Genomic DNA, 24,350 nt, shown 5'->3' on the forward strand with positions numbered 1-24,350 from the left:
CAGACTAAAGCGCCGTGTCCGCAAAACAGGTCCGGCGAGTGCTTGGAGATGACCATGAAATGGGAATTAACTACAAAAATACCTTTCGCACTGTATGTGACCCTCTTCCTGTCAACCCCTGCCTTCCACATCCCTGTGTCTCTCTTCTTGTCGGTCTCTCGCCCTCCGTAGCGTCTCTTTCTCCTACATGTGTGATGCTCTCTGCCAAATTTTCACCGACCCCTTCCTTCTGTACCTAACCATTAGGCCTCCATCCTCCATCTCCACAGTATGTGTTGCCTTTCGGTCGCGTCTCTCTCCTCGGTGTGTTTTCTCCCCCTTCTTCTATTTCCCCCACAGTGTGACTTATTGTCAGTCTCTCTTCCCTACAAACACGCCTGCCCGTCCCTATCAATCTCTCTTGGGCAAACCCTGTGATTCTCGGTACTGTATACCCGTCAGTGCGCGCCTCTATCCCCGCAGGCCTCTCTTCTCTTTAGGCATTTCTGCCTTCTGTCCAGTCTACCTCTCTCCAGCAGTTCCTCTCTGCCTCTCATCGTCTCTCCCCAGTATGTCTCTGGTCCAGTCACTATCTCTCTCTCCCTCAATGTTTCCCTTCCTTTTAGTCTATTTCTGCTTTCAATGCTCTCTCTTTAGTATCTACTCTAAGTGCGTGTCTCTCACTGTAGATCCAGCTCCCATCTCTAAGCATGTCTCTAAATCTGAGAGGCTCTCCTCAGCATTAGTTTACATCTCCCTCCCTGTCTGCTTGTCAGTTTGTCTCCCCTTGTCACTCTCTCCACTCCCTCAGGGTTCTTCTGTCTCATTCTCCAGCTCTCCAGAGTGTGTCTCTCGCCTATATATATATATATATATATATATATCGCTCTACCTTTGGTTGTGTTTCTATCTCCCTCTCTCCCCCCAGTGTGTCTCTCTCTCTCAGTGAGCATCTCTGTCCCTCTCTCTCCCTTGAGTTTGTCTCCCAGGCTTTTATCTCTCTGTGTCAGTTTTGTACCCTTCAACGTATCTCCCTGGCAGTCACTCTTCCCCAAGTGCAACTCTCTTCCTGTCTGTCTCTCTCCCCTCAGTCTACTTCTCTCTCTCTCGTTATCTACGTTCTGTCCCTCGCTCTGCCACTCACCTCCTTGCTGATCTGCCTTCTCCCTCTCATTCCCCGCCCTTCTCTCTTCTCCACCTGCCTGTGACCTGCCCTCTGGTATATAACCCTAGGGAGCTCAGCGCTGCAGTCACTTAGAAAAAGCTCCCAGTCGTTCCTCATTCTCGGGTGCAGCTCGTCCCAAGTGCAAGACCAAGAGGCGAGAAGCTGCCTGAGAGAATGGGACGCCAAGAGATTGGTCTACTATTGGGGGTCCTCCTGGCCGCCCTACTTCGAGAAGCAGGTACACCTTCGCTTTATTAAGACTACTGTCATGATAGTGGGGGGTCTGACGATGTGAGGGGTAGGGTGACCAGACGTCCCTGATTTCCCCGGACAGTCCTGGTTTTTGGGTCAAAGGTCATACTATTAAATAAATGTCCCGGTTTTTGGGACAAAGGTCAGATCATTTAGGGAAGCATAAGTTAAAAAGGCCTACAAGGTATGAAATAATTAAAGTATTTTATCTGTTACTGTCAGGCAACAAAAACCCTCCTCTGCTCCCAGCAGAGAGAGAGTGGGGAGCAGAGAGCGGTGGGTGGGGGAGGGTTGGGGGTTCAGGGTGGGAGGTCAAGCCATAGCTAATTTTATATATGTAGTCTTGTACTGTGTGTGTATATATACATATATATACGTGTGTGTGTGTGTGTGTGTGTGTGTATATATATGTACACACACAGTATAGGCACATATTCACAAAGTTATGCAAAAAACGGGACAGGCCAGTTATAAAAGTGAGAGTAATGTCTTTAGTCCTTCTTTTATGTCGGACCTGTCCAAGATTTTCCTCCTCAAAATCTGGTCACCCTAGCATAGACTCATCTGTCGAACTTCGGGAGAAATACAGGTTGGGGGCACTACTTACTGTCTGCTTTGGGCTAACTAGAAATACTTTAAAATAGCAGCACCTGGGCGTGAGGTCAGAAGTGCCGAGTCTCCTTTTTTTCTGCATCTTTTTACGTATTTTAATGTTGTCTCCCCCTCCACTTACCAATTATCAGACTGTTTCACAGCGCTGGGGATGTTTTCCGTGCGAGGAAAGTGTAGGAGTGAGAGGTTACAGTGGTTAGTTCTCAGAGCTGGAATTAGGTGTTGGACACGTTAGGTTTGACAACGAAGCACATTCTTCTGAATTTAATTTACTCCTGTATAGGGCGCCAGTGAAAACCTTCGTGGGCTGGTTTCATGTGGTCGCAATGGTTCATGGTCCATAGTCCTTGGACTCTGCTAGCACTGACACAGGCTCTGCTGCGTCGTCACACCTGTCATTAGCGCCTGAAAGTTTTTTTAACATAAGGTAACAGTTGAATATTATAAACCGTGGTGTAAGGCAGTAATCTCACTTCCGACCACTATTCACAATGTGCACTTTTGCATTCCACTAAACCCCAAAATAATTATTTAGAATGAATAGCGGAGGGCTAGAATAACCCCTCCATATTCCAGTCTTGACTTGTAGGAGTACAGCAGAGAAGACAAACACCCTAGCTGCCACCTTTGGGATTATTGCTGAGGAGACAAGCACTTCAGTAGTGAGCTGTACGATGAAAGGTGCGAGGAGCTAGGCCTTCAGCCCTCACATGTACCTGCAGGAGAAATAACCAAGGAGATGAGCACTGCATGTTTCAGTTTCATAAAGGTGGATGACCACGGCAGAAAACGTCTTCAATATGTGAAGGTGGTCCAGCTAAGGACTAGAACTACTGTAAACGGACCTGGGGATTTGACTCGGTCACATCCTCATGTTTGTTACTTAAGCACTTGGCTAGCCTCCATTTCCAATCTTATGCTGACAACAAGTCCCAATCAATCCAGAGGGAGCACCAAAGAATATTGCAAAATATGTAGATGTCTTTTTGATAGTGAATGCACAATGCAGAGCTAGCTGAACCTAAATGGAACCGTAAACAATGAGATTGCATTTTTTTTGTAAATCTTAGTCGAATAATATCCTTTTGTGGGGCTTAATTCACCTACGTGTAGAAAAATAAATTTAGTACAGTAGGCATAAAGCATAGAAGTACATCCAGATGTTCTTTTTCTTTTATAAGAAGGTCATCATTTGTCTAAGAATATGTTTTGATTCCTACTTAGTTTTTGGAAGATTATCAATCTTATTTCAGGTGCTCTAAGGCAAATGTTTAAAGACTCAGGGCCTGATTTAGATCTTTGTGGTAATGGTCCCGCCGTCCATTTTCCAGTGGTCAACTTGTCTGCCTGCTAGCCAGTACGCCCACCTGATTTAGATGATGGTGGTCCCATAGCCGATAAACTGCTGGAGTCCCGCAGACTCCACCAGAACTTCCTAATCGTGTAGACGGCACCACAGGAGAAAGCAGTTGATGGAGAGACTCCAGCCACCCTTCCCACTGAGCAGATTTGGATGTGCCTTTCCACCAAGCCAACAGTGGTGATGCTACCTTCACACCTGAGTTGGCGGATTGGGGGATAATGAGGTAAAAACAGGCCTTTTTCCCAATTCCACTTCAGTTTTTGACTGGACACGACTGGACAAGACCTTTCATTGCTGCTACAAATGGACCACAGAGAAAAAGCGACCCCAGCTGTCGTCAGACTCAATGTAGGGAATCTGCATTGCCAGTCTATGTTGTGGGGTCACTGCACATGAGCGCAGGACCACTGCAGTCATATACATGTCACGGAAATGTTTTAAAATTACTGTGACATGCATATGTTGAGGACACAATTGTGTTAGACATGAATGCTGGTGCCACAATGACATAACATTCACACTTGTCAACCATGTACGTGTGTGCATATGGCAAAGGGAACTCTAACTGTGATGTTGTGCTTCCCGTTGTGTATGTGAGTCAGTATGTGTATGTGTGCGTGCAATTGGATTGGCTGGTTGAGGTGGAGGGTGCTGGAGTGGGTGATGTGGTTGTGCCAGATTGTTTGGAACTTTCATGTGGGTCTGATATTGTTGTGTATGTTAGGCTGTGTGTTGTGTTGCTGTGTGTAATATTCATGTGAATGTCGTTGTGTGGTGGTCATTGTTGTGATGTGTTTTTGTGTGGGTGAGTTTGTGTAGATGAGTTTGTAGTTGTGTTGGTTTTAATGGTTGTCGTGTGTGGGCGTAGAGTAAACAGTGTGTGTATGTTGAGTTATGGATGTATGGCAATGTGTGATTTCAGCATGTACGTGTTGTATTTTGGTGGAATGGCACTGGATAATAGTGTGTACGTGGTGTGTTGTGTGGTGTGCAGTGCAGTGCAGTGGGACATATATGGCTAAGGTACAGTGTGTGTGTGACTTACCTGTCTTCCATGGCCACTGCCATTTAACAATGTCTATTAGGTCCCATGACGGTCTCCCTCTGCCAGAAATCTGCCACCAGTAAACCACCTGCAGGACTGAAACATCTACAAATGGTTGGTGGGAACCTGCAAGCCTGACGGCTCAGAAGAGCATTCTGTTGTGGTGGTTGGTGGCTCAGCCGCAATATATCTGAATACGGAGGTAGGAGTATTGTCAACTTGACAACGTACTCAGGTCTCAAGACTAGATTATTACTCTCTACTGGGAAATTGTAAGAAATGTCAAACTGCCAAGAATGTTGGTGTTTGGCTGGTATCTGGTCTCAAAGGACGAGACAAATGTCCCTCAAGCAGGCATAATGTTCACTGCTCAAATGTAAAAAATATGACTATGAGCCTGATTACGACTGTGGCGGTGGGGATTACTCTGTCCCAAATGTGACAGATACCCTGCCCGCCATAATACAAGTTCCATTATAATTTGTGAAACTTGTAATATGGCAGACAGGATATCTGTTACATTTGGGACTGAGTAATCCCCTCTACCAAGGTCATCTTGATTATTGCTCAGGCTCTTTCCCCTTCCAATAGATGAGTATAATCAAAGGCATCTTGTAGACCAGCACATAGACATGCTATTAGTAGAAGCTCCACAATAATGCTATATTTAAAAGTTTGTCGAGGGAAGGATTCCTGATCTCCATTACCCATGCCCTTGTTGAAGTTTAGCTGAATAATCAAGCACTCTGGTCCACATCTGTACAAGGATAGCTGAGGTTTCAATCTCTTCAGTCTTTGACTTTGGTAACCATGTCAAAAGGCCTGATCATGAACATACTTGAAGACCTCAGCAGTCCAATGAAATCCATCCCTGGATCTTTCCTTTGCCCATTCCATATCTCAACCCCCCTGAGCCTCTCCTGGGTCCTGATTACCAGCTCTGCTCTATCCTGAGCAGAGAAAAGTAAGTCTGCTGTTTACAGTGTTCAGTTAAGTAAAAGTGAGAATGGTTTTACCTACTTGACTCCATCAAACAACCTTTTTCTCCTCTTGTGTATCTTTGTGCCGCCGATGTTCTGATACATCACATTGATAAATATTCAGTCGCAAATTGATCTTCATGGAAAAATTCACAATTCTACAATTAACAAACCCCAAAAGTTCTTCTAGTCTGTAACAGAGAAAATTGTCATCATTTAGGAAGATAGGTCTAAAATTCTTGTTCTATGAACCGGCTTTTGCAAGAAAAAATTTCTAATCTTTTTAATCGTTTTAGACTTACCAATATCTACACAATGCTATCACTCAACCATATGCAGTGTGTGTGTGTGTGGGGGGGGGGGTATCATGCTAATGCTGGTTCAGGTTTGGATAATAAACAGTACTGTAGCACCTTTTTAAATGTAGACCACGAATGACCAAAGAGAATTCAGTGGGAGATCTTCCAGCAGAGAAAAGTGCATACTTCTGCTTCCGGATGTGCCTGGAAAGCAGTGAAGATATATCACGTCACTGTAATGAGTGGCTCCTCTGTTAGAATTGACTCTAAATTAAAATCTTCATTCTGAGATGGGACAGATTTAAGAATTAAGGGCAGGTCACTGAGTGACCAGGAATGAACCTCCGACAATCGGGAAACATATGCATTACCAACAAGATGGCCGATAACACAGACTCCGGTGTACTGGGAGGTAGTGATGACATAGGTGGAGTGTGAAGTTGGGACCATAGGGTGGTGGCACAAAAAGCTGCTAGCAAATAGCAAAGCTGAAAAGCTTGCATTTGATTTTAAATTTGTGCAAATTGGAAATTCAAAACAATGATGACAAACGAAGTGAAGGCTAGTGTCAAATGTCTATCTTAAAGAGATGAGGCATGTGTTTCACTGGCTCCTGGGATTTCCAAAAATTGAGCTATCTTATAAAATACTTTTTCATATAATCTATTAGAAAAAGAGAATAGCTAAAATTTGACATCCCTCAATGTTATAGAAATGCTAAAGTCGGTATTTCAAAGCTACCAATGAACTGTAAACGTTTTGGAAAAACCTTGATCAGTTTCTGTTCTTAAAAATGTCAGGGGTGAATGAAAGGTAATCGTCACTATGAGGAAAAGCTTCGAGGGGGATATCATAGCTTTTAAACAAATTATTTTTAATTAAATACCTTTTCTGTAATTTTTCATCAACGTATCAATTTTAAGTAAAAAAAAAACATTATTAGTTATTACAACTCAGTGGACTGTATCCAACACAAAATACAAATACATAAAAGTTAAAAATGAAGAAGGTTATGAATGAGTGAAAAAATAAAATAAAATCCAATGCAGTTATCACTTAAATAGTCTTGCTGAAGTCCTCTCGTCCCGTAAACCACACATTTTCTCCATCCATAAAACATAGGGTGTAAATTTATTTCAGCTATTTAGCTGCTTCTGTCGATCTCCATTATCGCACCATCGGTCTTTTGTCAGCTGAAACCACTTATTTTGATCCAGAGTTTGGTCTCATGTAGAATATTGTCACTTACTTTCAGATAATTAAAGACCACCAAAAGTCTGTCTTTTGGGTGATTAAATCCTACACCCCTCTGAAAGTTCAAGAAGATTCCATCCCAAAGTTGTTCAGCAGTTGAACTCATCATAATTAAGAAACTGGTTTCCTTACTCGGATTTACTCCTCCAGCACCTCTCATTAACCTCAGGTTACCCATAATACATTGCAACCGATATTATCCTAAACAGATTGTTTTGGTGCATGTAACAGTCTAGAATTACCCTGGAGTTGTCTCAGGAAACGCAAAGCTGTAATTTCAGCACATTACTCTCTTGCACTTCTCAAGTAGAGAAATGTTGCCTTGCTGCGGACCCTAGCGCTGTATCAACCAGGACCACTATTCCTCTGTGTTATTAAATATTCCTTATGATGGAGGTAGCTGTATCTGTTCTTTCTGGAGCACGCAAAAGGTAGTTTTCAAATACTCTTCTTAATGTAAGTAAGTTGCAGCTTTCTGTGGATTCAAACGTCCTAACTAGAATATTAAACCTGATTAATCAACATGTTCTACCATCATTGCACCACATTTTAGCTAATTAATCCACCTCTGTTCGCTGGCAAGATTTACTTTTTATTCTTCCAGAAAAGGGCAAGCTTTGAATTATTTATTTTTATTTTGCCACCCCTACAGACTTCTCTAACAGCTGCGTTCATTATATTTAGTCCTGAATTAAGAGAGTCCTGTTAATTAACAATTCTTGTGCGAACACCAGTTTGTGTCGGGTCGCTGTTACAAATGGTTGGCTCTGTTGCTTGTACGAGTACCCTAGGATCCGTGTCCTTAGACACAGACCCACGGGTAACATGTTAGGATCAGTGGTCAAAATGGGCGGGATCGGAGGGGCACAACATGCCCCTACTTTTCTGATTTATGAAAAAACGTTCCCCTACTTTTTTTAAAAAGACAACCATCTTGGCATGGTTAATTTCAATATTTTAAATCAGTGGTTCCCAACCTGTGGTCTGGGGACCCCTGGGGGTCCGCGAAGCCTTCTCAGGGGGTCCGCGAGAGCCTAGAAAATTAAAAAATATTAACAAATATTGACAAATTAGGTCCCCAGCTTCCAGTAATGACTCAGGCGGGGGTTCCCAGGTTCCCATGATGATTCAGTGGGGGTCCCTGGGTTCCATTAATGCTAAAGTGGGGGTCCACAGAAATCAAAAGGTTTGGAACCACTGTTTTAAATGATTCAGCTGAAGTGTCATGCTGTGAAACCAAAGCTGGAAAGACACCTAAACAAGCCTTTCTGCCAGCGTGCCCGTTTTCCTGAAAGAAATGCAAACGTGCGCATATGCATTTGCACATGAATGTGTTAATGTGCAAATGCATAGGGTAATCAGCAAATGTAAAGGACAATTGGGAGGTAGTACTGGCTTTAATTGCTCAAAATACTGAAAGCTTTTTGATGGCAAAAAATGATTTTGAGCAATAGTGTAAACAGTTAACAGCTGAGGTGTTAAGTGTGCGCTTTTAATTGAAACTGTATTTATATAGGGGTTACTACCCCTTAAGAGGTGTTGAAGAGACAGTTATGTAAGAAAAAAAAAGCATTCCGTACATTCTGGGTATTACTAAAATCTAATTTTTTATAGCACCATTTTATCTTAAACCTTTTTGTGAACTTTGTAGTAGTCTATGTTATACTGTGTGTAAAGCAAGTTTAAAATAATGACTTGCATATTCACACAGGCTCTGCATAGCACTAAAAATACTCCTCACTGTTCTCCACTGCACCAACCAAGATTTAAATTTGTGGCTCTTGTGTTACACACAGACCTCTGCTGTGCATGAGGGTGAAAGACTAAAAACATTTATAGAATGTTTTTTTATTTAGCCACATCTTTGACTCCGCCCCCATGCTCACTGACCCCGCCCCTGTGCATGCAGCATCACAGTTTTCATACTTTTTTAATGCACTTCGACTACTGGTTAGGACACCTTTTTTCAGTAGTGCCCCTGTGCCTGTCAGACAACAAATGGCAGGTATAAAGCCAGGCTACTGACACAAACACCCTGACACACTGAAAGGTAAAAGGTACCATGGCCTACTACCGCTGACATTAATACCCCTCAGCCGTATGTAGGACAGACTCATGGGGTCAGAGGTGCCCCTGCGGCTCCCGCATATTAGAGGCCTCATTGGTCAGTGCTGTTACAATTCCGTCGGTGTCTGGCCTCCGCCGACGTGGCCGTTGTGTGTTCCCAATGTAACCCTGGCTTTATGGCCATTACTGTGCTTTAAGTGTAGCGTTTTAGATGTTTACACAGGTGGGTTTTTATTTCATAGCACTATACTGAAAGTATTCCAACGACAGGATATCTAGAGTCTTGTGTTTTGTAGTTATCAACCTAGGAAGGGGCGTGGCGTGTCAGTCACCCAACAGTAGTTCCTAAAATAAAACATGCTCGTATGTTATTTTGGGGGAAAGGTACTGACTGAAATTCTACCTAGGAAGGGGTGTGACGTGTCATTCAACATCAGTCCCTAAAATATTACCGTAATGCAAATATTTTCAAAATGCCCTTATATCATTATAGGAGAAAGGTCCTGGCTGAAATGAGCCATCTCTGAGAAAGGGAACTCTGGTGCGCTTCTGTTCTCTGGTGGTTAAAAATAGTATGGCACTGACGGGAGGCAGAAACCGCTCGCACCATTTGACTACGTACTCTCAGGCATTTGATTCTGCAAGCTCCCAGAGGGTGTCACAAGACTCACTGTCCAATAAATGTAATATCAGGTGTTTAGTTAAACAAGAAGTGTTATTATTCTAAGGCAGTTGAAACATCGCGCACCACTAATCGACTACTTCTCTTATTCCATTACAAAGCGCAAAGGGACTTTCTTGCACACTGTGCGCTCATCTTGAAAGAAAGTTCGAGGTCGGAAGAAGCTAATTACCCCGCGCCTCCTCTTCCAGCACCAACCCCCCAGTGGTGCAGTCTTACAGAACTGTACTCCACAGGAGGTTGAATATTACACCTGATATCCAGTTCATAAATCCCAACGAATTGCGTTTATTGGTCCAAAGTATGTAATCTTTCATTATTACTCTTCTTCATAAGTTCAAATATATTCATAGGCATCAAGCTCCAGCAAACAAAACTAGCCAACAAGTGTTTCGGGATCGACCCCTTTTCAAGGCTAAGGCACCTCAAGCTTGTATATTCACACAGGGTTTTCAAATGACCTTGATTTTCTAGAATTTCTTGTATATTCATAAAATATCGTCAATTCTACGGGCATAGTAACCAATATAGGTCCTCATCATTAATTAGTTACCAGTTTACTTCATTTCAACGTGAACATTCTCTCACTCCTCGAAAATTGCATCCCCCACTTATCACTGTATCAGGATCAGAGGGTTTATCCAATGTAATGCAATTTTTTTGCTCCCTATGTAGATCGTAAAGTGTAGGTTTTGGTTATCATTTGCGATGCACAGGGACGTCATGGAAAATTACAATGTCACGTTTGTTTCTTACTAGTGTAGTTTACCCAGCTTCAAAGCACAAATGTGCTTCGCATTTGCCATTAGCAATAGAACTGTTAATGGAGTGAAGTTTGTCTTCTCCAGATGAGAGATTAACACATAACCCTTTTGTGCTCCAGTCTCACAAGTAAAATGGCGGTCGCCAGTGGGCTGGAGGTGTGCAAACATCCAATGGGCAGGTTAAACAAAAGCAAACAGCTGCAGTGCTGGGGCACAAGGTGACTTCTACATAGCCCAGGGCCCAGAGGAAGGGAGTGCAGACAGGTCTGAGCACAGATTGACAGTTGCACTCAATATTACCCATTTCCTTCTTCCCTTTTAAAAGGCAAAATATTGGAAGTAAAGTCATATCTCGTTGCTTCTCTACTCCACTGCCACCTGCTGGGACAGTCTTACTGTATGCTAGGAATGGATGTGACTCTTTGCAGTGTCTCCAGAGCTCACATGCGTATGAGGAAGGTAGAGTTCTCTGACAATGCCTGGTAAACTAGATCCCTTGGGCCATGTGGGGGTTTCATTGTTCAGTTCTCATAAGTGATCCCATCTTGAACTTCATGTCATTTATTTTTAGCGTATGAGTCAGTAATGGCCTCAGTCACAGCCATCCATCACTCAATGGCCATACTGTCTCTCATGTTGTATTAATTTAAAATAAAAAATATATATTTTCCTGCCACTTCAGCTCCTTCTTCTCTCCACATTCCTGTTAGTTTATTGCAAGACACCATGACCACAGAATCCTCAGACAAAAACCTTGGTTTACACTTTGATTCTAAAATGATCATGCACACATTCATAATCAACATAGTCTCAGCCACAAAATTCCAGCTACTGAACATAGGTAAAATCCATTCAGGCAATGTTTTCCAGATATCTTAGACACTTATCTTCTCATTGGTCCTCCTCATGCTGGACTACTGCAACAGTCTACTTGTTGCAGCCTCTCCTTTGATATCATTAGACAGTGTTCTAAACATTCCTGTTAGAACCCTTTACAGATTTATCAAACACATTCCTACATGAACGAGGCAACTTGCTATTAGGAAAAACTAGAGCTACCTATAAACACATAAACTTGGTTTTCAAAGCCTAGATGGTACCTGCTGAATGACCTATCTACATTGCCGGAGCTCACGCAGAGGTCTTCTTCCTGCCTCAGGTTCAGAAACTGCACACTTTCTGGTGAGACACCATACCTCCTCTCACCTGCACTAGAGGTCGACTAGATCTTTGGACTCATGGAGGAGTATTGTAATCAGATTAATTCAAAACAAACCAATAACATGAAAGACACAAACAATGTTAAACACCATGACCAATTTGGTCACAGAAACAAGACTCCAAACTAATTAAAGTTTGAAAGCTTTATTACAAACACAAAACCATAATAATGTAAATGGTGTGCAAGGCTAACTTAGAAACATACGTGAAAATCATAGGGTGACCAAAACATTTAAAGAAATTAAGCCTACTAAACATCAATGCTATTGAACACTCCAAGAGAATAACACAAATCAACAGAACGATAATATGCACATTAAAATCAGATTTCAAAGCAGATGATGGTGACATCAGTAAATCATCAGACTCAATTAATATCAATCAATAATTGGAGCTGGGTTATCCTTGTCCTCAATACGAATTAGAACTTGCATGTTTGGGGACGGACTAGCACATGCAGGCAAAAACAAAAGACAAGACAAAAATTATTTGGAAAATCATCTAACTAGGGTAACGCACTATAAAAATACACTGGTGTAATTATCACTGCCCAGCCACCTTCGCGCCATACCTGATCACCTCACCTTCAGAAGGCAGCTCAAGACCTGGCTCTTCGAGCACTGACCCCCCCCCCAGCGCCTTGAGACCCTTTATGGGTGAGTAGCGCGCTTTACAAATGTGAATGATTGATTGATTGATCTTTCCAAAAATAGTAGTGGAACTCCATCCACCCAGGTCACTTTCGACTTGTGCCATGTCTCTACCACAAGCACACAGAGAAGAAACTGAGTGCTTCGCTTCTTGAGTCCACAAAGTAACCAGAGTGGATGTAGCCCTCACCTAAATTTACACCATCTAGAACTAATTCATTCCAGTCACTTTCTTAAAAAGATAGCAGACGGACAGAAGGATTTGTCAAGAATCTGCCTAAATCTAGTAAACCTACAAGCTCCAATGCACTGTACTTTGAGTCACTTCGTTCCCAAAACAGTGACAAGCTTATTAACAAACCAACGCTCTTCCATACTTGGACCTTTCAGCTGAAAAGCAACTGGCCCACTATTGGGAATGGGGCTCAGCCAGGCATGTATCAAGAAGGAATACAATATGACAGTTTGATACATTCTTACTATCATTGGATGATTTTGCCATGGTGTAAAGTCACGTCTGTTCCATTAGACTAATAGCCAATCTTGGGACCACTACAGCATGTCCTCTGAGCATTGTGACTTTCCGGTTAGTTTATTTGAAAGGTCAGCTTCACAGCATCATGGGTGCATCTACATTATGTGAAATTAGTCAGGCAGGTCTGAGCACAGATTGACAGTTGCACTCAATATTACCCATTTCCTTCTTCCCTTTTAAAAGGCAAAATATTGGAAGTAAAGTCATATCTCGTTGCTCCTCTACTCCACTGCCACCTGCTGGGACAGTCTTACTGTATGCTAGGAATGGATGTGACTCTTTGCAGTGTCTCCAGAGCTCACATGCGTATGAGGAAGGTAGAGTTCTCTGACAATGCCTGGTAAACTAGATCCCTTGGGCCATGTGGGGGTTTCATTGTTCAGTTCTCATAAGTGATCCCATCTTGAACCTCATGTCATTTATTTTTAGCGTATGAGTCAGTAATGGCCTCATTCACAGCCATCCATCACTCAATGGCCATACTGTCTCTCATGTTGTATTCATTTAAAATAAAAAAAATATATTTTCCTGCCACTTCAGCTCCTTCTTCTCTCCACATTCCTGTTAACTTATTTCAAGACACCATGACCACAGAATCCTCAGACAAAAACCTTGGTTTACACTTTGATTCTAAAATGATCATGCACACATTCATAATCAACATAGTCTCAGCCACAAAATTCCAGCTACTGAACATAGGTAAAATCCATTCAGGCAATGTTTTCCAGATATCTTAGACACTTATCTTCTCATTGGTCCTCCTCATGCTGGACTACTGCAACAGTCTACTAGTTGCAGCCTCTCCTTTGATATCATTAGACAGTGTTCTAAACATTCCTGTTAGAACCCTTTACAGATTTATCAAACACATTCCTACATGAACGAGGCAACTTGCTATTAGGAAAAACTAGAGCTACCTATAAACACATAAACTTGGTTTTCAAAGCCTAGATGGTACCTGCTGAATGACCTATCTACATTGCCGGAGGTCACGCAGAGGTCTTCTTCCTGCCTCAGGTTCAGAAACTGCACACTTTCTGGTGAGACACCATACCTCCTCTCACCTGCACTAGAGGTCGACTAGATCTTTGGACTCATTGAGGAGTATTGTAATCAGATTCATTCAAAACAAACCAATAACATGAAAGACACAAACAATGTTAAACACCATGACCAATTTGGTCACAGAAACAAAACTCCAAACTAATTAAAGTTTGAAAGCTTTATTACAAACACAAAGCCATAATAATGTAAATGGTGTGCAAGGCTAACTTAGAAACATACGTGAAAATCATAGGGTGACCAAAACATTTAAAGAAATTAAGCCTACTAAACATCAATGCTATTGAACACTCCAAGAGAATAACACAAATCAACAGAACGATAATATGCACATTAAAATCAGATTTCAAAGCAGATGATGGTGACATCAGTAAATCATCAGACTCAATTAATATCAATCAATAATTGGAGCTGGGTTATCCTTGTCCTCAATACGAATTAGAACTTGCATGTTTGGGGACGGACTAGCACATGCAGGCAAAAACAAAAGACAAGACAAAAATTATTTGGAAAATCATCTAACTAGGGTAACGCACTATAAAAATACACTGGTGTAATTATCAAAGCTGAAAAACAAACAAGGAAAACAATATTGCAATTTGTATACCTCTCCTCGTGAGACAGCAGACAGTAAGGATTCGTTGGTCAGAGCACTCACAGGTTCACAGCATCTGTAGACAGCAGCTTCAGGGCAGTGCAGAACACGAGCTGCACATAGGGCAAATCAGCAGTTCAGAATTTATTGGGCATATTAGTACTGATCAACAAAAGCAAATGGGGCAATTAGAAAGCATGATGTTGATTCTCAGGAAGACATCTAAGAATCATTGGGATTTAGGAGACGTGAGAGTAGCATCACATCAAGCGTCCTAAGCAAGACTCAACTCAGTACAAGTTTCAAAAAGTCTCTCCCTAACTAGAAACATCCATAGAGCTCTGATTGGTCCTCAGGGTGGACTCATCTTGTGCACAAGAATAAATATCCAATTAGAATTTAGATGCCTATCAGGTTTGCAACTATCCCGGATTTTCTCAGAGAAGGTGTGATGTCATCTGGATGCGTTTATACAGCTCCGTCAAAATATAACATTTATAAGATTTTGAAACATGGGATCTCTTTCCCAAGCTTCTAGAGGATGATTCTAACTGTCCTCAAGTGAATACAATAATACCTCCTGCCCTGTTCAAAAGCTAGAACAAATATTGTTGCAATTGTTATTTGTTAAGATGTTCTCTGTCTTCAATACAGGAGTCTTTCACTAACACGTTAAAAACCTATGAAATAATTCAGGTCAAAGGAAACAGAACAAATTGGCACTTTTACACTACTGCTGCAATATGAATTTTCAGGCCTAGATCAGCTAGGAAAGTCTAAATACATATTTAAATGAAATTAATACAAATAACACCTATTGTGTACCATACTATTTAAATCAAATATGCAAAGTAAATTATTTAATTGCAGCCATTGCTATGCATTTCATTAAAACCATTTAAACTTGTATTTATTTTTCTGCACACATGTAACTCAGTTTGATAAATTAATTTTGATATAAGTACGACTAATTCACGTTAATTTAATCCTCATGATATTCTTTTCATCTCTACTTTTTCTGTGAAAATAATACTTTTAATATTAATTCATGTCAGTAATTCACTAAAATATAAATGCACAACATCTTTCATGGCAAAACGCGATGTCGAAAACAAATTGAGTTCACAATGTCCACCATATTTCAAATGTTTACATTTGTATATTTCATGTTATTTTCTCAGTTAAGCTTCTTAATGGAACTTGTAAGTCACCATATGCTAATGTATTAGTAAAATCTGATCTCTATCAACATTCACAGTTTGTTACACCGCTGTTCTCAATCTAGGATCAGCTAACCAAAGTCTCCTTACCTTCCCTTGCCAAGACCTGTGTATACACATCCAGATTCTGCTTCTTCTACCTACTAGGTCCTCTATGCTGAAACTCCCTTCCCAGTGACTTAAGCTCATTCTCAGCACTAAACACATAGAAGATGGCTCTGAAGGACCACTCCACCACACGCATACTACTGCAGCGTCCTATTATAGATATTTAAAGACATATTTACAAGGAACTGGTGTATCGTCTTTGATGTGCCAGTTTCCTTGTACGCCCTAACGACACCATGGTAGAACTGCCTTTACAGTACAGCACACCATGGCGCTCGTTAGCACAACAGCATCAACATTTTTGATACTGCTGTGGTGCTTTGCTGGACTAGCACCAAACAGTTTAGTGCTAGTCCAGCAAAGTTCAGAGAGGCCCAGAGGATAAAGCCCTAGCATCACTTTAATGCTTGCCCTGGGCAGACATTAAAAAATGACCCTAGAATGGCGCAGTGAAATATTGTAAATTTCACTGCACCATTTGTTTGGGCCTCCCTGCGGGGGAAAGTCCCCCTTGCATACATTATGCCTGGTGCAGGTATAATGTGGTTCAAGGGTTTACAAAGTGACGCAATGTTAGCATTGTGCAACTTTGTAAATAGGGCGTAGGGAGAGGGCCTGTTTAGTGCCGCTGAAGCGTAAAAAAATGATGCTACAGTGGCGCTAAGGCAGGCAATGGGCTTGTAAATATGCCCCTCAGTGTTTATGTGTGTAATGTTTTGAGTTGTGTCAATCATCAGCAGTCATACACCAGGCACTAGACAATCTGTCTATGTACCCACAAGACTGCTTCTGATCTATGCACCCTTAAAATTGTTCCTTTGCACAAAATGTTTTATTGAAATGCTCATTCTGCTAATATTTAAGTATTTTACAAAAATAAGGTTTCTGCAAGCAACATATATGGAGATTGGATACTTCGTCCCCCTGGATCTCTAAGGGGAGATCAATGAAACTAGAATGTTTTCTTTGGCCCACACTAGAGCCGGAGATGCATCCCATGATCTTCAGCAGAACAGAGGCACCTGCTCCATGTGGGTGTCATCTATCGCTGAATAATCTCCCATTTTCTAATACTTTGCCGCACTAATTTTCAATCCTCATTCCAGGAACAGTTCCTCAGCCTTCCACTGTGTGCTCTTCATGACTCTGGGCCTGTTCTTCTTCCTGGCCTTTGAAAGGCTGGTGATCCAGGCACTAACTACACATTGTCCAGCTCTTTGGAGATTTGAATGCTTTATAGCTCTTTGATTATTACCAAATCGAGATGTAAGTTTGTACTCTGAACGATAATGGCGCTCTTTCAAGGCGCAGAGCATCTGCATTGTAAAAGGTAGTTGCAACATGGCTCTGTGTTCCACAGGTCTTTAAGCTATTCGCTGTCAGAGACGCCATTGGTAAGGCTCATATCTCATTAACATTTGCAAACATGGACGGCCTGCCAAATCAACCTTCAGAAATGGGAGCTTTCTTCACCCACTGCAGAAGTATACAGTCAGTGGTGCAGACCTTACCAAAACGCTTGTCTCTGGTTGCACAGCAGAACTACAGACGGTTCTCTGCTCTGCCCCTGAAAATGTATAGTTCCATGACATAATAATCACCATCTCTCCACTCGGCTTCCTAAGGCCTTATGTTAACCTCTGCTTCTCCGTGAAGTGGTTCTAAGTTTCCAACCACCAACACACTGTTAAACCTGTAGTGGGCGCATTCTCCAATAAAAGACAGAATTCAGAGGCATTCACTCTTTTTTTGGGATGTGTGGAGAGGGTCCTTAGAAGGGGCTCCGCTTCTTTGCTATCTGTAGCACTTCTGGCTTGATGGGCTTGGGTCTCCAGTCTTAGTGTGACTTTATTTAACTTCCCCCAGAAAAAGAAAAGTCGCTTAATTTCTTGACCTGCCTGTTTGGAGGGTTAGGAGGGCTCATTTCGGGCGTAACCTCTATCCACACCCATGCAATCAGCGTGAGGGCACCTGCTAGCCACACACCTGTGTAAAATGCGACCTGTCTGCTGCAGTAGTGAAGAAAAAACATTCTGCGGGCTGAGGGTGGTGGCAGGGGTTGTGCATGCCAATGTGAGAAAAAAACGACAACATATTGCATACTGCAGCATCACAGCAGAAACGGGCGGGTCTTGAGTCCATGTGCCATTGTGATTTGCTTTCTGGTCTCTGCCAGAACGGCCCTTCACAACCTTTAATTCAACCCTATCTCCTAACAGCTGAACCAAGACGTAGGAGAAGAACTCAGTGGCTGATATTGTTGAGTAATACAACTATTGCAAGTGCTTCAGTATCTGAAACTGTTTTTATTAATGTTATTGACCTGTAAATCATATTTCTCTTTCTCTCTCTTTCTTTCCCTACAGGAGCGGTGACATGCGCTAGTAAGTACCTCTTTTTATCATATGCATGATGTGTTGAGACTGGGCAGAGAGAGTAGGTTTGTACTGATAATGTATACTTTGTATTGGTCATTAACCCTTGTGCGGCCAGTGCGAAAGGTTAGCCTGTGGGGTTTCTATGGGTCAAGGTGGTTGATGTGCGAAGTGGGATGTAATGGGAGATGGAGCAAGACAACGACCTCTAAGGGGCAGCTGGACAAAACCCCAGGTCCCCCAGGACACTGTTGACCAAGAGGGGACTGGATAGGATTACATGAAAGAGGAGGAGTGGGAACTCATCCCTGCAACACACAAAGGACCTCTTTTATATTTCTGCCACGGTGACAGATACCCCTGCCGCAAAAATAAAAATTAAATTATATACTATGGAATATATATTTAGGCTGACGGGATATCCGTCACCATTGTGATGGATTAACTTGACTTCCAAAATATGAATCAGACCAGGAGATGTCGATTTATAGTCAGAGGCAAGCTCTAACCAGAGTAAGACTTGCAGCTGGGTATGAGATAGTAAAAATGTTGTAGCTATACCTATCCCGTCCCTCTGTAGTTAGTGGTAACCAGGGCTCAACATTTTACAACCACGACTTTCACAAATTGTTTTAGGGATTGGTATAAGTGAAAAAGAGAGATTGCTTCTTCTCATAAGCTCTTGGCTGATGTTTAAAAAAAAAACATGGGTCCACCATGGAATGCTGGTTCAGCGCTGTATACGAATCCTCATTCCCTTTTTTTTATTGAGTGAAATAAGACTAGGACTGCTGGGCTGGTGCCCTAATTGCAAAATGGTAGGATTGCAGTTGTTAGGTGGCTGGGGATGCCTTTGGGAGAGGTGGAGAGAGTCTGTTTTTCCAGTCCTCAACCAAAAGCACATTGCCCAAGTTTTGGCATCAGGTATTCAGTGCCACCCCTACTGTGCCCAAGAATGTGTGTGGTGAAGGAGGTCCAGGACTGAAGACAAATGTTCCGCTGCAGAGTTGGCAAAAATGCAAAAAGAACATTAGGGTACCTGTGAGCTAACCGGGTGCCTAAGTTGTATCTTTTTTATTCAAACAGAAATCAAAATCCCCATCTGCTTTGAGGTTCCCCAGGAAGAGTGGTGGCATCAGCAGAGCTTAAAAATAATAAACAACCCCCTACTCTTAGTGAAGGCAAGGATGATGGGAGAAAAACAGTTCGGCTACTGGGAAAAATGGGGGAACGGGGTGTAATACCAATCTCTTTTAGGCCTTAGGCAAGGCTGGATGTCTCAGATGACTAGGCAAGGTATATTGGGGAGTTGTTGTATTTCTAACTACTCCCTGGTCCTTAGGCAAGGCAAAGGAATTCTTTCCCCTTCCCATTCTGGCCTTACTGTAGGTTTAAGGAGGGTTAGCTTTGATCCCTCCATTGGCCAACTGCATGGGTTTCCCTCAAAGCAGCACTGCTTTCTTATTGTTGGTTCATCCTACCAACCTTGCAAGGATCAGGAAGGTTGTCATGCCTCTCGTATTCTTTAAAGGTGTACAAGTTATTTTTTTAAACCCTGCCATGCCTTAAGGCCTGGGTGGTGGTAATGGGGGAGGGGGCTTATGCCTACTCTCCAACCCTTGCCCAAAAATAAGAGAAGAGCTATTCGATAGCCACTCTGCCAGCCCTATGAGAGTGGGGTATTTTGTGCCCAACTTTGCTCAAAGATGGGGTGTGCATGTTCTCTCCCCTACCATGTCCAAAGGTGGCTGGGTACTTTGTGCTTCACATTTTATCAAAGGGCAGGATGTTCTTTTCTTTTCCCTTCCTGATAGGCCCTAAGGTCCAAGGAGGGCTGCCATTGCCTCTCCCCCACTTGCTCAATGGCAGGGATGACACATGTTTTTTTACTAATAGGGTGTGCCAGTTTGATCTCCCAGTCCTGCCAAATGGCCACAAATAGAAACAGTCCAGCCCAAACTGCCAGGTCAGTTCCCCTCTAAAAGAAAACATAAGACCAATTTTGGCTAAATTTGACCTCTTCAGTAGAGTGTAGGTTGAGTCCTCTGGCACAGTGAGCATGGTGCATGCTTGTTGCACTTGGGGCATCACACTGAAGTATGCAAAGGGGTGATGGGTGGAATACTTGAAATTATAACATCCACTGGTAATTACACTTGGCAGCATTCCAGTCCATTGTTCTTCTGCCCATGGTGCCACCTCAGACAGGAATCAGCCATACACAAAGCAGTCTTGATCCTGCTCCAATAGGAACAGATCGGCCTGAACTACAAGGCCAGGTCCATCTGAAAAGGAACACCAGCTTTTCTCAATTGACTGAGCTATGTTTGACAGTCCAATGATGTGCTGCCCAATTAGACCTGAAACATATTCTTACTTCCCTCCAAACAGGAAAAGCCCCACCAGCCCGCCAAAATAGTTTGGTTTTAGCTTAACGTCCATAATGAGCCAGAAAATATATTTTTATAACTGATGCCTTGAGCACGGAAGAGATAACCCATCAACTCACCATAAGTCCAGACCATCACAGAAAAGTAAAAGAAAGACCAGCTTTGATAGTAATGAGACATGGAAACCTATAATCTAAACTCAAACCTAAAATATGTTGGAGAGATAACCACAATCCATGCAAGAGACGCGCCTAATGTTTGTAGTTTGAGAAAGCTAAAGGCTTTCTTGTGTTTATCATTTTAAGTAAAGCAGCTGCTGGTACAGTTATCATTACAATCAATGTTACTGCGTTACCAGGGAGTAGTTTCTTGTTTGTAATCCATGCAGGAGAAAAACTGCTTCTTGTGAGCTTCTTTTGCCCTTGGTTTTAGTTTACTCCGTCATTGAGGGTCTCCGTGTGAGCTTTCTCATGTGGTGCTCTAAGTTCCAGCTTCCTCCATCAGTATCAATGGGAGCTTCCTCTAGCAGTGCAATAGTACGCTTTGTCTGGCAGTGTCTAGGATGATGGTTCTCCAGCAATGCTCTTTTTTTGAGACTGTACAAAAATGCCTTTCGTTGATGTTTTTACCACCAATCCCTTCACGTGATCTTCTACTAGGAGTGCTGCAGTGAACTATATCCAGAGGTTCTCTCAGTTGTGAGCTTCCTATTTTAGCCCCTCGATGTAAATATTTTCTAGCAGTATCCTCATTCTGTGACTCCTCCAGGATTGGCATATGAGCAGTACTCATGGTTTGAAATTCCTCCCTGTATACTGCTACTGTAATCTTCTGCCAGGAGTGCCGTAGATAGCTTCACTCAGCTACAATCCTAGTATGAGTTTCTGATGTTAGCCTCTCAGTGTAAAATTTCCTCCTGGGTTGCCCTTAAGGAAGTTTCCTGCAGTAGTGCTCATAGTGTAACCTTCCTCCATTTATGTTGTCATTGTGAGCCTCTCTTTCACCAGGAGTCGGTAGAGGCCACTCTCTGCACTTCTCCCATCAGTAGTGCCTGCAGCCACTTTACTTGCATTGTCCTTAAGGCGAACTCCCTTCAACAGTTCCCCCATCATGGGCTTTCTCCAGCAGTGCCCTCAGTTTCAGCTTCTTCCAGCATTGATCTAAGGGCGAGCTTACGCCACCAGTGCCCTCAATGTGAACTTCTGTCATTATTATTCTGAGACCCTTATTCTGAGATTCAAACAACAGATGCGGGTGAGCTTTCAACCCGATTTTTGATTCCCGTGTGAGCCCAAACTGTACTTGCTCTCATGATATCACTCGGTGAAATCCACCCAAGTGTAACGGTACTCCTCATTTCAAATGTATATGCCAGTGATGGGGGTAATAGGCAGTTGATAGGTACTGTAAAAATCATGTTATTAACTATATGTGCAGAAACAATTTACCTCCACAATGCAATTTCACCAGCTGCAAAGACTAAGCCACTCAGAATGTGGCTGATGAGGTGAGCTTGTTTCACCACTAGAGTCCTCGTTATGAGTGGCCCAAAAATGGGTCAGATTTTCACCACCACAGACTTACCGAAACCAGTGATACTGTTAACTCCAGGAGTGGGTTCAGCCCTGGGGGTCCACTAAGACAGGAAGAATTAAAAGGGGAATGATGGCCCAATTCCCCCGGTAACTCCTCATGTTAGGCCAGAATTTGACACGGGGACTTTGACATCTTTAGATGGACAAAATCTCCTGGGTGAAAGTTAAGAGATCTGCAGAGTTACTGTAGATCTCATAATTCCGATGGGGCCAGTAATAGCTGTTAAGGGATATTTTAAATATTTTATTAATAACATCTGTAATAGCAATAATATTAACAGCATTATTAGTGATGTTTTTAATTATAACATATTTTATTTGCAGTAACAGTAGCAGATGTACTTTAAGCCTCTGTTCAGGTTGGAAAGCTTAAAGAAAACCAGGGCAAGGGGAGGTCAAAAGAGTCTTGGGTGTACCTAGGTGGACCGGTGGGCCTTGGTATGCGAGCTGAAAATGCTTCTCCCGTTTTTTTTTTTTTTTTAAAAGGCAGTTGGTGTGCGCTGGATCATTTTAGGATCTTTGTGTGATCTTTCTGATCCTTCTGCATAAATATTGAGGAGTTTCGTCTGTTTGGTCAAGTCACCAGCTGCTGTAGATAAATTTTGAAAAGCGGAAGGGGAACGTTGGGATGCGTTGTTTGAGTGTATATGGGTGTGTATGTGTGTATATGTGTGTGTGTGACTGCACAGCTCATAGGTGCCCAGAAAAAAAGCTAGTGAAAGATATTCAGTGATTATGAAGATGTGTTTCAAGACTGCCATTGGTCCGGCTTCACTAATGTAACTTCCTTTGGAATTCACTTTCCTTCTCACGTGTTAACAACTATTTTCTTCTTCCCTCTTCTTGTAGGCGGAAGCAGCTCACTGCCCTTGTGTCCAGACGCCACTTGTAATGGGCAGTGTATTCCTGCAGTCGGGTGTTACTGTAATATCGGTGCCCTCCCCTGCCTTCCATCTACGTGTGATCCAAACACAACCCCGTGCTGCCCCGTGGGACTCTTCTGGTATTCAAACATATCCTGCTGCTCGGGTGAGTCTCCACTGCCTGTCTGAGGTCAATATAGTATTAAAAATGGGTAGAAGGAAGGATTAAAGCTGTGGACTTTCTGGTCTTTGTTAAACAATTCAACAAATACAAGAGCTGAAAGTTTCAGTAGTTGGGTCTTTGTATATTATTGTTTTTCAGTTGTTTTAATTTTGCCTTACTTTGGACTAACAGCAACGTCACATCCAGGGCCAGTGTACTCCTGTAGGGTGAACACAGCATCAGCATCAGAGTGCTGTCCATTATGGATTCTAAACGTTTTCACTTCTGTGAGCCCCATGAACTGTAACCTGAAGCAAGGGACCCCTATGCCATTTCTACAATTTGTACTGTAACAAAAATACACAAACACGTATATTCTATATGAACATAGCACATCTATTTTCCTCTGAAAGTGGAGCCTGATTTACAAAGGTAAACATACTTTGTGTAAGTTTATGATTGATTTCTATTCACAAAGTGATTTACGAGTAGTATTTTTACGAGTGCGGAATCTCCGCACAGAAAATTGTGACTCAGGCCCTCCAGGTTTAAATACGAGTCCAAATAGGTAGAGGGCATTTTTCCTAAACTAATATTAATGCTGTCATCAAAAGTGGTGGGGCAGAAGCAGTAATGGGATTTACACTTACCTACTCGAGCAGGAACTAAAAGAGCATGCATGGTCTTTGTGTCAAAAGGTGGCAAAGACAGTGACTGCATAAAAGTTAGAAGATCAGGTGCTCCTGATGCCAGAGTAGAGGCTGCCTACTGGAAAGTGGTCCTCTGCCTGTGGAATTACTGAAATACCAGTCAGGATCGCTCTGGCATATGGGGCATTCAGGCAGTGCCCAATGGGCTTGTCTGACAGGTCAGTGAGTGGACTGTTTTTTTGCTGTTTGTGGGTCAGTTTTGTGGTTTGGTGGGCCAGTTTTGATTGTTGATTTTCCTCTTATTAAAACAAACATTGGTTGCAGCAAGCTCAAATCCACGTAGTCTCTCATACCATACAAAACACGTATTCAACAGGTCTTTATACGTTCAAACCTGCCCTCATTTGCGAATAAGGGAGTCACTTTTTTAGTTATCTAATTCACTAATGGTGACCACTTTT

The 24,350-nt window shown here is 42.4% G+C and overlaps 1 protein-coding gene across 1 annotated transcript in view; it reads left to right on the forward strand.

Annotated features, from left to right (window-relative positions):
• Positions 1-1,221: 1,221 nt before the first annotated feature.
• The window catches only part of LOC138284757 (uromodulin-like), a 184,872-nt gene continuing 161,743 nt past the window's right edge, over positions 1,222-24,350 (forward strand). Inside the window, exons 1-3 of the mRNA XM_069223894.1 lie at positions 1,222-1,382; positions 18,220-18,237; positions 23,063-23,242. Of these exons, the coding sequence (XP_069079995.1) occupies positions 1,319-1,382; positions 18,220-18,237; positions 23,063-23,242 (262 nt within the window). The 5' untranslated portion in view covers positions 1,222-1,318. The remainder of the gene's footprint in view (positions 1,383-18,219; positions 18,238-23,062; positions 23,243-24,350) is intronic.

The sequence above is a fragment of the Pleurodeles waltl genome, chromosome 3_1, assembly GCF_031143425.1.
Source record: "Pleurodeles waltl isolate 20211129_DDA chromosome 3_1, aPleWal1.hap1.20221129, whole genome shotgun sequence".
Taxonomy (NCBI): Eukaryota; Metazoa; Chordata; class Amphibia; order Caudata; family Salamandridae; genus Pleurodeles; species Pleurodeles waltl.